Raw genomic sequence first — 14,159 nt, 5'->3', positions numbered from 1 at the left:
AGATCTAGCTATTTAGCACAGTTTTTTGAAGATAAATATTTTTTTTAATTTTAGATACTAGCCCAGAAAATCCTTGCAAAATATATTTCGTTAAATAATCTTGGAGTTTTAATCCATAAGGCTCTCCAGATCTTTAAATTTCAGGAGTCGGCTGGTCCAACCGAGGACTTCCCGAAACGCCCAAAATCTCTAAATAAAGATGACTTCTACAAACTTAAATATAAGCAATGAAATGAATAAAGGTATAAAATAACGATTAAATCTTCAAAGATTGGAGATACCTGCCAAACAAATAAAAATCTTAATGCTTTCTTAAAACCCAACAATTTAAGCAAAATACTTGTGCAATAAATTGATCGACAAGAACTATTAACCAGCAGCTTATAAATAATATCAGCAAAAAATTAAACACACGTTACCATAAGATACTAGAGAGGAACACTGCCATCAAATAAAACCCCAAAGACTTTGCATTGTGTTATTCCATAAAAATTTACAAGAGCTTCAAGAGATCGGATGATTTCAAATAATAAATGACCTCTAATTTATAGATTAATTCTCCAACGACTAGTTGGCTTGATCCCCGTCAAAGTAATCTCGACCGTTAAAAAATGTTTAATTATCTTTTAATCTCCTCCGTCGAAATTATTTTATTTTTTGAGGACATTCAAAATTTTCATTTAATTGAATTTTAATCAACTAAAATTAATTATTTTGAACTGATTTCCTCAAAAAATTGACTTTGACTTAAATACCAAGGCCCAAGAATCCAAAATCTCTTGAAATTTTCAATATTCCCTTGGCTGGGGACCTCCAAAAATTAATTTCTCTGGGACCCACGAATTTTTTAATTTGGAGAATTAATTTTTCCTAGGACACAAAATTAATTAAATTTTTGGCTTAGGATTTTAATTTATTTTTGCCAAAAAATTTAATTAATTAACTTAAATTTGACTCTAATTAATTAAATTTCTGGCTTAGGATTTTTTAAATTTATTTTTGCCAGAAAATTTAATTAATTGACACATGAGGGAATTAATAATTTTTCCAACCCTCTAAGGGACCATGCATTAAATATTTTTTAATATGAAGATTTTACATTTTAATACATGAAGGGGGAAAACCCGTTTGTTATAGACCCTCAACATTTACCCATTTTTGCGACACAAAAAATATAATCTAGTAGACCAAGTGACTTGTAATAAAATAATTTAGCCAATTAGCTAAAATTATTCTCAAATTACTTTTACAAAGACTCAATCTAAAACGCTAGGACTCACCTAAGATCTTGACGACAAAATCCACCCTAGCTTTGGGGTGAGGGTGGAGGGAAAAACTCTGCTGATTATTTGTGTCTAGAGACAGATAAATCAGTGAGACAAAAAACCTCCTAGAATGGAAATCGTCACCAAAACAATAGGTTTACCTAGGCTGTTACATACAAACGTGATCATACTAAGATTATTTACATTATACATATGCAGAATGGGTTGACATCTTTACAAAACTATCGACAGATGATGAAATCTGAAAGGCGTGTTTTGACCACTGGGACGACACTTGATGATTATATGAAAGACTCCATGCCCAGGGATGCTCCAGAGGACACTTATACCATCAGATATCATCAGTCAATAGTGCTTTTTAACTCTACTTCTATCTTCTCATCATCTTTTTTGTATCCAGATTCTACACCTTGCGGGGAATTGTAATAAGTGATACTAGTAATGATGAGTTTTGACTCTATAACAGGCTTAGGATGTTGGGACTCGATCAGCAAACAAGTACACCTTGGAGTGTTTTTTTATCTGATTAATTATCCCTTCTTTTTTAAAGGCGGATAATTTTCTGGGTCTTTTCACTCACTTTTTACCCCTAAGTCAGGGTGACAGTTTGAAGGTTGAGCCCCTAACACATCTTAGTGTCTAGAGTCGATGTAAATTACCATACTAGATCACACAAAAAAATTCGTGGAATTTGGTTAGGTCTAAGTAGTCATTTTTTAATTTTTTAGATTTCCCGCAGGTCAAAAATTGCAAATAAAATTGTATTTAAATTGTAATAAGTGTAATCTAGAGAGGTTGTATGGGGTATGAGTAATCAAAATTACACCTCCCACCCTCAACTTTCTACCATGACACACTTTGAGGGTTAATAATGTGTTTTGGACCCTCAAAACCCACATTTCCTATGTTTAGTGGAAATTGTGCCATTTAATTAGGCTTGAATTAAATAAAATAGAGAGAAATAAATTATTCCATGTGATAGAATGACGTGGAAATGACTTGGAAATTATCCTAAGTCAAAGAGTTGAGTCAACGAACATGTGGAAGATGACTGAGCACACTGCATCATAAATACACCATTATTTCATAAAATCGTATTTCCCAAAGATAAAGTAGCGGTTGCACATGTGGAAAATCGAATTTATTAGACGAGCTCATGCACTGAAGGAATATTCTATGGTATATTTGGACTGAAGATTAGGTGGCGTCTCATCTCACAGTTATCTCAGGTTCTTCTACTCTTAGCATTCCACTCTTGAGGATTACGAGTTTCACTTGGCCAAACTACTGAGTTGCACATGGAGGAATCACGCAATTCCTAAGGACCTACGCAGAGCTATCTAGGAATCATCTACATATGTGGCATCACTTAGTTCGAGTTTGCATTTGTTGACTGGAGTTATCACGATACTTGGATTCACTCATGGATGATTTTACTATGCCATATATGGAATTCAATTTCCCTTGATGTGCACATATGGAATTCGATTTTGCTCTGATGTCTCTATCTTCTCCACATCGAACTTGACTTATCTTTCCTTCGGATTTTCTCCAAGTTCAGTTCTCACATGCATTATTCCTTGGGATTTTCTCTCAACTCTCTATATAATGACGCTATATGTTCTCATCTTGTATCATGTAATGAGCTATTGGGCTTGGGGAAATTCTATCATTTTGTACTTGCATACTTTCTTAATACAATCAAGACTTTGGGGCTATCTGGCTGATGTTCTCTTGGCGTTATGAGGTGATGTCCTTTCATGCTACTACTATTATGTTTAATTTCTTTCGCATATTGAATTAATATTAGTTTATACATGTCATCTTGCTTGGATTGATGTGTTGGCCCCAAGTCTCACTAAAGTTTACCTCCAACTTAAGTTGGTTGAATAGACTTTTAGGGACCCTCTACCTCTATTGACTGCTCATTATGAAATCCAAATATTTGGGCAATGATGAGGTCTGAGGACTAGAGTTCAATTGTAACTTTGTCTTATTACTAATTAATAAAATAAACCAAGAACAACATTTCATCACATTTGCTTTGTTTGCAAAGTTCTTAAATTTCTTGCTATCTTGATGATTTAAAGTCTCAAATTGAAATCTTATTTCAAGAGGCACTTTGGATGCAATCATTGTAATCCATTATAATTTTGCAATAATTTTAATTTTCTTGTACTTGGAAATTGGCTTATCTTTTGGTTTAATTGCATATTGTCATGAATGGTTGATTTCACTTTCAAGTACTGTTATTTTGGGGTTGTAAACTTAATTGCATGTTGTCAGCTTGGTCTAACATTTGAGTTATTTTTATCATCTCATTCTCGCAAGTAGATTTCTAATGGTATCTTTTTGAGCAAGATAGTTTCCATGCTTTGATTTGTAGACTTATTCATCTTAAAAGCATTTATAATATCTTGTGCTAACAATTTATTGTTTCACTTTTCAGGATTATTTTGGGTTTCCATTTGAAAACATTTCATTTCATTTTAAGCAAATACAATTTCATTTCTTAAAGAGCAATACTTTGAAGGCATTGGTTGTTTATGTATTTCATGCTTATCTTATGTATTGATAGTTATTGCTCATATCAGTTTTGCTTGTAAATCTTAAAGAAATAATCTATTTGACTCTAACAATTCTCCTAGAAACTCACATCTTTTTAACTTAACTTTTCACTAGGACCACCCCCCCTTAGCTAAACTAGGGGATAGCTCAAACGGAGAGAGTCGGGATCAGTTTGACAGCGTCTTCTCTGAGTTCCCTGCCACCAACCACACCTTGTGGGGTTGAAGGCTTTTCTCACTGACTTGTAGGTAGGTGTAGGTGGCAGGGTCAACAACGCGAACACTCGAACAGGATAGATCCATTTTGCGAAAAAAGGGGGTGTACTGCTATGGGGTCATTGACACAGAGTGGTCAACAGGAGGTAGATGACTAAAATTGCCATCTCATACCTGACACTGGTTTCTCCAAGAGCAAAGAGATTCTAGGGTAATGGAACTTTACTAGACCATAAAAGAACTTGTTGCAAAGAGATTCTAGGGCGATGGAACTTTACTAGACTATAAAAGAACTTGTTTCCTGTGGAGTAGAGATCAGACCCATGGGAGGGTGCCAGTGAGATGCAGTTTTACAAAGGCTCAATGATTTGGACTCCAAGTATGACACCCTAATTGATGCAAAAGAGGAGAATGATGCATTGTATACAGGGGATACTCACCAGGCCACAGAAGTTGGTAAAGATGATCCAAAGGAACCAGACCACGCAATCAGAAGGCACTCCAAGCACTCCTATAAAGTTGGACTCAATCTCAGAGTACTGACTCCCGATTGTTGCTCTGCATAGTGCATTTGTCTCCCCTAATTTCCATAAATTGTTTGGGTTATAGCCTCTTCAAGCAAATGTTTGAAATTAGTATCGGCCCTTTTTAGTATGGCATAGATCTGCAAGATAGGCTTGTAGACCGGGCAGCAAGTCTGCTCATAGACAGGAAAAAGTTAAAACAACTACAGACATACATATTTTTTGAATTCAAGGTGACAAGCTCTCTTCTTGCCAGCCTAAAAAACTGCCCTATGTAACTTTCTTGTGAATAACAACACATAGTAGACTAACTTATGAAAAACAATGGTACAATTATGAAAGAACTAATTATACAGAACAGCAGACTGGTGCTTATGTGCAAAAAAACATATACCAATCACAACTTTTCCTTTGATGCATTCAAATACTCAATGCTATTATTTTGAAGTTAGAAATTTATCTCCATAATATAGACAATCACAAAGAAGCAGAGGGAATGTATGAAAAGCACACCAGAAATGGAACCAAGTGCTTCAGCTGCTTCATGCCGAACCATGGGGTGTTCATTAGCATCCCTTAAAGTTTCTGAGAGTGCAACTGATGAGGCTTTGTCTTGCAATTGCCCTAGAACGTATGCAACCTGGAAACAAATATTGCATAGGAAAAGTCATGAGATTCTGTCTTCTTGTTTGCATATGTACAAAAATATAGTACCTTGAATAACAAGACATCTTGGTATATCCTAATTTCACTTGCCAAATTAATAAAATACATGAAGGCATTGAGATTTAAACCGTTCAATTCATCTTTTTTGTCATAGCGGTTGCATTTCTTGATTAAAGAAATCTAACTTTAGAAGGTCCCTCTGTCTGAGGGATTCCAGATATTGACTTTACGCAGAAATCTTTGGAGATTGCTAGATGCTACACTTGGTCTAATCAACAAAATAATTCATCTAGAGTTTTTCAAACATGAATGGATGGGTTCTATGCACAGGGTCACCTTTACCAATAAATCCTGATACACTGTTTGTAGATGACTATAAACTACTTCAAATCAGTTACCAATTTACACTTCTCTTTACTGAAGGGACATCTAGCTCTGCATCCAACTTAGCTTAAAGATTAATACTTCCCTTTTGGAGTCACGGGTGTGAAATCTTGTACCTAGGCCAACTAGCAACTCAGTTTGGATTTATTCTATGAAGCCTTTGTCCATGTGAGAATAATAACATGAAAATAAATGTTAAGTGACCCAACTTAATATCATAATGGTCACCTTTGTAAATGATGTGTGTCAATGTGACAGGTAGGTAGGTGAGGTGTCATAGGAAACTAGAAACAAAGAGTTATATAGGATTCAAACAGTTATAGGGTATGAGTTTGTATATTTGAAATGATTGTCACTTTTGTAAATAGCGTGTGTTAATGTGACAGGTAATTAGGTATGGTGCCATAGGAAACTAGAAACAAGAGTTATAGAGGATTCAAATAGTTATAGGGTACGAGTTTGTATATTTTAAATGACTGTAACCCTTGTGGGGAATTTGAACTCTTCTCATCGACACAAGCATTTATTTCCTTTCTGCTATATTTTCACCTTTGCCTTCTTTAATCTATTCTTCTATATTTCTCTACTTGCCATACTGACTCTGACATGGGATCAGAACAGGTGCAGTCCCATTTTTTGAAGGATTCCTGGTGGCAGTCTCACTTTTTTGAGCACTGAACTCTGTAATTGATATTTTATGCTCCTGAGTATCTTTTGCCATGCTTTGAGGATTTGGTTGTGTTAATGTTTGTCGCTCAGACAGGTATTTCCATGACAGTGTTTACTCGTGGAAATTGTCATTAAATGTATCCTATGCTTTTTCTAGAAGTTTACTTAATTAATTATTAATAAAGTGAAAGTTTTTTATTAAACTAACTTTTAATTAATAAAGTGACTAAAGTGGGTCACTTGATGATTTAATTAAAAGAAAGCCATCGATCTCACAGTTAGATCTTTAACCCTTGAATATTAGGTTTTTGGCTCATGCCAAAGTTATGAAAGAAATAGAGGGGAAAGGACAAAAACACAGGGAGTATTCATTTCACAAGTCACGTGAGTGAAGGAAAAAATCAGATTGCTGAATTTTAGCTATTGGCAAGGAGATTTCAACAGTAGTTCAGCAAAGAGAACAGCAGCCCTACATTCCAGCAGCAGCAGGCCATACATCCGTCAGTACAGATTGTAGGGCAGCCTGCCTCAATTTCTATGCAGACTGTAATTTTCAGGGTGGTTGTTCGTTTGATTAATTTCTCAGTCATTTTTCCCTCTAAGGGAGCTCTTGTAAGTTTTGAAGATATTTTTAAATGATGAACTGATCTAGAAGAGCAGAAATAAATTGTGCACCGTGTGTGATTGCTTTTCTCGTTTTCCGCTGCATGCGAGAATTAATAATTCTATCAAGTAACTACATCTGATCTGTTTCCTTAGATCATTGGTTTTAGGATAAATTAACATGGTATCGAGAACAATTGCTCTTAAGAGAAAAATAGATCTATTGTTTTCTACGTTACTTCAGCAAGCTTGAGAGACAGATCTCGGGACAGCCATGTTGGTAACCAATGTGAAGGTTGAGGATCGACTTGATGGAGCTTTGAATTTCTTGCCATGGAAAGCAAGAATCTCAGTGATCTTGAAGAAGCAAGACTTGTGGGAAGTCATGTCCAACCCTCCTCTGTTGGAAATACTAAGAGGAGGGTCAATCACTGTTTCCTTCCAATTAGTTAATTTTTAATCTTCAGAACATTAAATTCACATTAGCATTAGATCAAACATAAATCAACATCACATCACTAACAACACCTTTCAACAATGCACAACAACAAAGAAAGTACGCCAAAGATTTTTAAATGGAAACCTATGTTACCAGGAAACGTGGGTTCGGGGACGGGTACGGTACAGGTGCATCACTTTTTGAAATAGGGTACGTGGGTTCGTCGGCGGTATATTATAATTTATATATTATATATTTTCTAAAGTATAATATATATGAAATTTGAAATCTTCCAACTTACATGTTAACAATTGTTTAAGTTGAAACCTAACAATATGCATGTTAACAATTGTTTAAGTTGAAACCTAACAATCTGATACTCATCTATGACACTAGCGGGAAGACTAAAATCCTTTTAAAATACACATACATTTCATTATTAAGTTGAAAGATAGTGTTGTTAAGGTCTATAATAAAGTTAATGACAGGGACAACCTATTCATGCTAGAAAAATATGAAGTTGACCTCCAGAAAATTCATTATTATCAGTCACCTAGAGAATGTTTCCAGATAACATAATGTCATCCTTCTACCAATCCTTTCATGAACAACACTTTAGCTTATATATTTAGTGGACCTACTAAATACATCGTTTGCACCAAAAATAACATAACAGCCCTTCCAGTATGATTCTACCATATTTAGATAAAAGTATGGTACAGCAATCTGGCTGCATTAACCTGGCAATCTTTAAAACCCAACTTCAATTGTAAAAATGTCATTATAGTGAGCTGGTTAATTAAGGATGCATTAAACTTAATAAGTTATAAGTAAGCTACTCTTCGGCATGAGGAGATTATCTTCTGCTGATATATCATATAGATATCCGATATCCAAATCATTTCTCTATCATTTGTTTGATACTGAAATTTTAAACTTCCATGAACTTATTCAACACAGTGACGAGCCATTACGTGGAATGTGAGAAGAAAAGGAATTTTGGAAAAAAGAAAAAATGTCGTCAAGAAACCTTCATGCACCCATTTTCGGGGTTCACACACCCATTTTGGGGTTCCACGAAACCAATTACGCAAAAGAACCCAGCCCAAAGATACTTTGTATCGGGTTCTTATGGGAAATACTGGGTTCGTTTGGGTTTGTTAGGGAAGTAATCAATTCATGTGGACGAGAACTCGAGACAGTTTCGCAAACCCCACCCCTGGGTTCGCGAACCCGTGCTTCACAAGTGGAAACCCTTCCGCGAGAAAAACCACTAAACGCTTCTTAATATAGGTCTTCAAATTTACATCAATTAGGAAGCTCCAACTTCCAAGATTTTCAGCATCAACTGAAAGAGGCTCCAACCCCGTAGTTTACAAGCTCCAACCTGAAGGACACTCCAATGCCTTGATTTACCAGCTCCAATTGGAAGGACGCTCCAACGCTCTAATTTACCAACTCCAATTGGAAGGATGCTCCAACACCCTAATTTGCCAGCTCCAACACCAAGAATGCTTCAATGCCCTGGTTTACCAGCTCCAACTAGAAGGACGCTCCAACACCATGATTTAATAGCTCCAACTGGAAGGACGCAACAATGCCCTACACAGGCTCCAACCTGCCCTAGCACCACCCTGTCCCCCTGAAGTGTTCTCACGCTCCAACATAAAGGAGACTCTACTCTTTTTCCTTGCACCACCTTACCACCATGAAGATAAAAGATTAAAAAAAATAAGATTTGCCATTGTCTCTGCCACTACGTCAATTTGTGATCATATATATTTTGTCATACAACCACTACACCTCTCTCAATAGCTCTACTCAACAAGATCAACTCTGCTCAACACTGCTAAAACCTCACAGCAACAAAATGCTCCCATCAAATGCGAATCGGAACATACTCTGGCACAAACCTTCAATCATATTGTAGATAGCTATACAATCATTTTCTACTCATCAATACATAAATCCTCTAAGCTTTGTCTTCAACATCATTATATCACCAACAACAACATGTGCAAAGCTTATACGAGAAAACCCCAGCAACTCTGCTCTACTTCTGCTCAACATGAAATCCCTATAGTGCAGCCTCTATCTAAACCCTAGCAATAATACCTTCCAGTAACAACAATCCTGGGAGATCAATGTTCAAGTGTCATGATACCAAACTTCTATAGTCTAGTCATAATAATTTCCAGCAGTATTGAAACCTTAACTAAATAGAAGCTCCAAACCCTAGTTGCATCAATGTAACTTGCAGTAGCAATACAATATCAGGCCCATCATTTTGTTAATCATCCTCTCTCATTGGCAAACCCTTATGGTTATGTTTGCCTTTGAGTTGCGATCACAATGCTTCATCCAATCTTCAATTTGAAATAAAAATGAGTCCAAAAACCCCCAAAACCATTCATAACCATATTGCAAATTAAGAGTTCTACAATTTGTCCATTTTAGGGTGTGCTTCTACAAACTGTCACTTTTTGGCATGTTACAAACTGAATATTGTAAGTTTGCTATTCATTCGAAAAAACGAATCAAATGGGCAAAAATAAAATAACTTTCCTACTTGTCAATTTTGGGGCTCGAACCTGAAACCTTGGGTTCTCTACATTAATTTAACACCCGCTGCACTCCACATTGGTGCTTGGAACATTAGCCAATTAAATTGTGATGGAGTTGTATCATGTAATACCAAACTATGCTATATTAAATGCGCCATATCACTCAGCTTCTACGATCACTCGACAGCCACAAACACACACACACACACACAATTCCACCTATATTAGAAACTCATCACAGAACTTCTTCACCTAATGCTCCTTCAAACAATCGCTTGGCCAACAATATGAGAAGGATCGACAGCATGATGTTTACGATCTGGTCAATCCAAGCTAGGGTTTGAATCAGGTTCGTCTTTCTTGAGTGCTCACGTAGAATTCAATTGAAAGCGTGGAAGACGTCAAAAATGAGGATGTGAACTATTTCCACAGATCCTGTTAACTCTCCATCATGCTAGCGGACAACATAAATATTCTTGTCATTTACAACACCTCGCACTCAGGGTTTCATTTAGGTTTTCTTATCGATCCAATTGCATGTTTTTTAAACAAATATGGACTCCGATCAAGATGTGTATAGTAAATTCAGCCCCGAGTTCTTTAATTGTTAGCTGCTAGGATCAATGGCTTGATTAGTGTGGAAAGACTCACGTGGATGTGCTCAGAATCGTTTTCAGTTAGGGTCTAGTTCTCTGCATGAGTCGTTGTCGGCTATTCCTCTAGTGGCTCATTAATCTCAATGCAGAGGTGGCTTGTTCGGCTGCATGAATAACCTGGAGAAATGGTCGGCTACTACATGAGTTTATCAATGGTGGTTCGAAACCATCGGCTCTATTAGTGCATTGCCTCAGTCAAAAGTTTATTAGGAAAACCAAACTCAACCTTTAAACAATCCGTAAAAGGGGCTCAGAAATAGTCTTAGCCTCAGAACTTGATGTTTGTCACAACCAGAAACCACAAAAGGATATAAAAATTAAACCCACAGCATCCTAGATTAATTGAACAGCTAGATGCCTCAAAAGATGCGACAATGAGCCTCAATGAAAGAACAATGAGTAGATGTCATTAGCGATTAGAATCTCTGTTCAGAATAGGAGTGGAAGGTGCTCAGAAAACCTGTTCAAACCCTCCAGCGAAAAAGCCTTGCTCAGACCCAACAAAAACTATCTATCAAAAGAATAAGCTAGAAAACCCAGATCAAAAGATTAAACCAGAGAAACCCTTCATAAATTCGACCTCCTTCTAAAGATTTATGGGGCTACTCAAGGGCAACAGTTATTGAGAGATATTTTGCACAAGATCAGATAAATTCACTTGCTTTGTGAAGGAGATGAGTGCCTTTATATAGGTTTTGAAGAGGTATCCTTGAGGGAGCCGACTTGCACAATTTGGAGGGAGAAATTGAAATTGAAATTTTGTTTTTGGAACCAAAAACCCATATTTAATTTAGGGCTGACTTGCACTTTGGAGAAAGCTATTTTAATTTGAATTTTTGAATCCCATAATCAATAAGACCACAAAATGTTTTAACCACAAAACATTTAACTTAATCCTTTAAGGAAAGTTCTTCTTAGCCTCAAGATTTGATCAATTTTCTAGCCAGTAATACGCTGCCACATCATCTCATTATGGGGAGTTGGACCACAAGAAGAGAGCTTCAATCTTTCAATGAACATATCTTCGTAACTAATATGAACCACGAGGCATGTCATATACCGTTGGAATCAGTACGACAAGGAGCATCCAATGATAAAGGTTTCTAGAGCGAATTCATTGATCTTCTTCCTTAAAAACTTCAACAAGTATGGGGCTTCTAGGGTTTCCTTCTAGGGCTTCTTGTCTATTGGAGTTTCCAACTGATATAATCCATGACATATATTAAGAGCGGTCAAGATCCGACGTTGGCAACAATGACAACACCATTCAACGTTCGCAACGAAAGCGTTGTGAGCCCATTACCCTTGTTGGGCATTGGATAATCAAATGCTCCTCGTGATTTTCACAACATGTGCTTAACTGCCTCTTAAGAATCTGTTAACTCTAACGATGCGTCTGTTTACTAACACCTGTGAGTTTTGGTGTAATGGAAATCGTGATTCCATCAAGTGGTATCAAAGCCAAAGGTCTCGAGTTCAAAGCACACTCGGCTTGCGTTGGGGGGAGATTGTTGGGCATTGGATAATCTAGTGCTCCCTGTGTGTTTTGTGACATGTGTTTCACTGCCTCTCGAGGATCTGTCAACTCTAACGATGCATCCATTTACTAACACTTGCAGGTTTTGGTGTAAAGGAAATCGTGATTCCAACATCTTCTACCTCCAACATAGACCTCATGGAGCACGCAGATACCAACAGTAGTAGACCCTGCAGTGAAAGCAACATCGGATAAGGACATAAAGGAACAGAGGGTGATCCTTGAAGCTATTAAGAATAATTTGATTCAGCATGTTGCAAAAAAGACCAGATCTACCAATATGCTTGATGCCCTAGTATCGCTTGTCCAAAATGATAACATGAGTCCAAAAATGATTCTCAAAACTAAGCTCAGAGAGTGCAGAAAGAACCCCTCCAACAGTGTGACCAACTACCTTATGAGGATCACACAAAGCAAGGTTCAACAAATGGCCCTTAAGTCAGTAGTACGTGCTCTTGTATTTAGAGTTGCAAAAGTTACATGCCCAAAGAACATTTCCTCCCCCACCAGGGTTTGCCCCAATTCCAAGTTTTCTAGTTACATACTTCTAGAGCAGATATTTTCTTCTTGAGCCTGTCATCTTATTAGAACAAGGTTATGTGCAGCACTAGAAGCTACACTTGCAGCTCCACTTGCAGCAAAAGGAGAACCAGCAAAAATAGGTGAACTTGAAGGAGCACTAGCGAAGATAGATGAACTAGCAATGACATTCCTATTGAATTTTTTTGGTTGTTGCGGTCGATATTCATTAGCCCACCAAAGAAAAAGATGAACTTAAGTCGGCCCTAAAAAGAAAGATGAAAAGGAAGGAATGTAAAATTTAAATTTGAATTTATTTTTTCCTCTAAAAGATAAGTCATCCATCCAAAAGGTTCATGTCGACCAGCCTTAAATACACACCTATTCAGGCTCATTAATCGCTATAAAAGGCCACTCGTCCTCCTCCTTTTGGCATCAATTCGGATCACCACAAAATCTTCTAAGATTATATTCACGCATGTGAAGAAGAGGAGACAAGCAAGGTTCGACCAGTGAAGTTTGACCAGTCTCTTTCACTCGCGTTGACCAACATTTGACCAAGTTCTGGGCAGTTTGTTTGACTGAAGTTCTAGATAGTTTTGACCGCAATTGACTAGGGTTTCTGAGGCAGTTGCAGGAGGCTAAAATTCAGCCTTGTTGACCCGGATTGACCGAATTTCTGACACAACAAGAGGAAGACCAAAATGTTGGTCTACTTGACCAAGTTTGATTCATTTGTTTCTAAGGTTTGTTTGACCTATATTAACTGGAAAATCTGAATTGGACAATTTCTCTAAGAAAAGGTTGTCGGGTTTTTCCCTAGTTACGGTTTTCCCATGGTAAAAATTTGTCTCTTGTGTTTGGATGTCTCTTCATAATCCTACTGTCATTATTGTTAAATTGTTGAGATTTTATGTGTATTGCTTAATGATGTATGCAACACAAGATAAATTAATAAAGAAGTCATTTGAAGTAATTACCAGATTAGGAAATCATGAAAAATCAAAATGGTATCAGAGTTATGGGTAAAAGAGCAATCTTGATGAAATTTCAGTCCAAGTTCTGTAACCCTAGTTCAAGAAGTCAATTGAGTCATTGTCATATATGAAAGACCCCAATGGGCATATTGTATCATGTAAAGGAAAATATCTAAGTCAATTGAGTCATAAAGACCCGCGAAGATCAAGTCGACCTAGTTGCAACAAGTTGGCCTACACAGTGACAAGTAGGCCTCATGAAAGGGCTATTTGACCACCATGAGTAACCTATATAGAAGGGAGAACTCAACCTCATCAAAGTGGCATCCAAAAACTTCATTCAAGCACAAGAAGAGCAAGGAATACCTAGTGAAGAGAAGAAGAACAAAAGGAAGAAGGAAGCAAAGATTTTAAGGACTGTTTTTGGGTTGTCATGTAGGAATTGTCATATAGAACACCAAAGGACACCGGTCACAAACAGATCACAGATCGGTACACCCATATACTTGACGTGGTTAAAACCCTCAAAGAGGGAAACAGTCCACGGCCTGA

At 37.0% G+C, this 14,159-nt stretch overlaps 1 protein-coding gene across 2 annotated transcripts in view; it reads right to left on the bottom strand.

Annotated features, from left to right (window-relative positions):
* LOC149155126 (ARM repeat superfamily protein) overlaps positions 1 to 14,159 on the bottom strand; it is a 134,117-nt gene that overhangs the window by 64,600 nt on the left and 55,358 nt on the right. For both annotated transcript variants that reach the window (XM_089445036.1, XM_089445035.1), the window contains exon 4: positions 5,107 to 5,233. In XM_089445036.1, the coding sequence (XP_089301162.1) occupies positions 5,107 to 5,233 (127 nt within the window). The remainder of the gene's footprint in view (positions 1 to 5,106; positions 5,234 to 14,159) is intronic.

This window comes from Pinus tabuliformis, chromosome 9 (genome assembly GCF_031772625.1).
Source record: "Pinus tabuliformis cultivar Carrire ecotype Pingquan chromosome 9, CPIR1, whole genome shotgun sequence".
Taxonomy (NCBI): domain Eukaryota; kingdom Viridiplantae; phylum Streptophyta; class Pinopsida; order Pinales; family Pinaceae; genus Pinus; species Pinus tabuliformis.
Note: the sequence above shows the minus strand (reverse complement) of the source record. Positions and strands in the feature narration are given on the sequence as shown.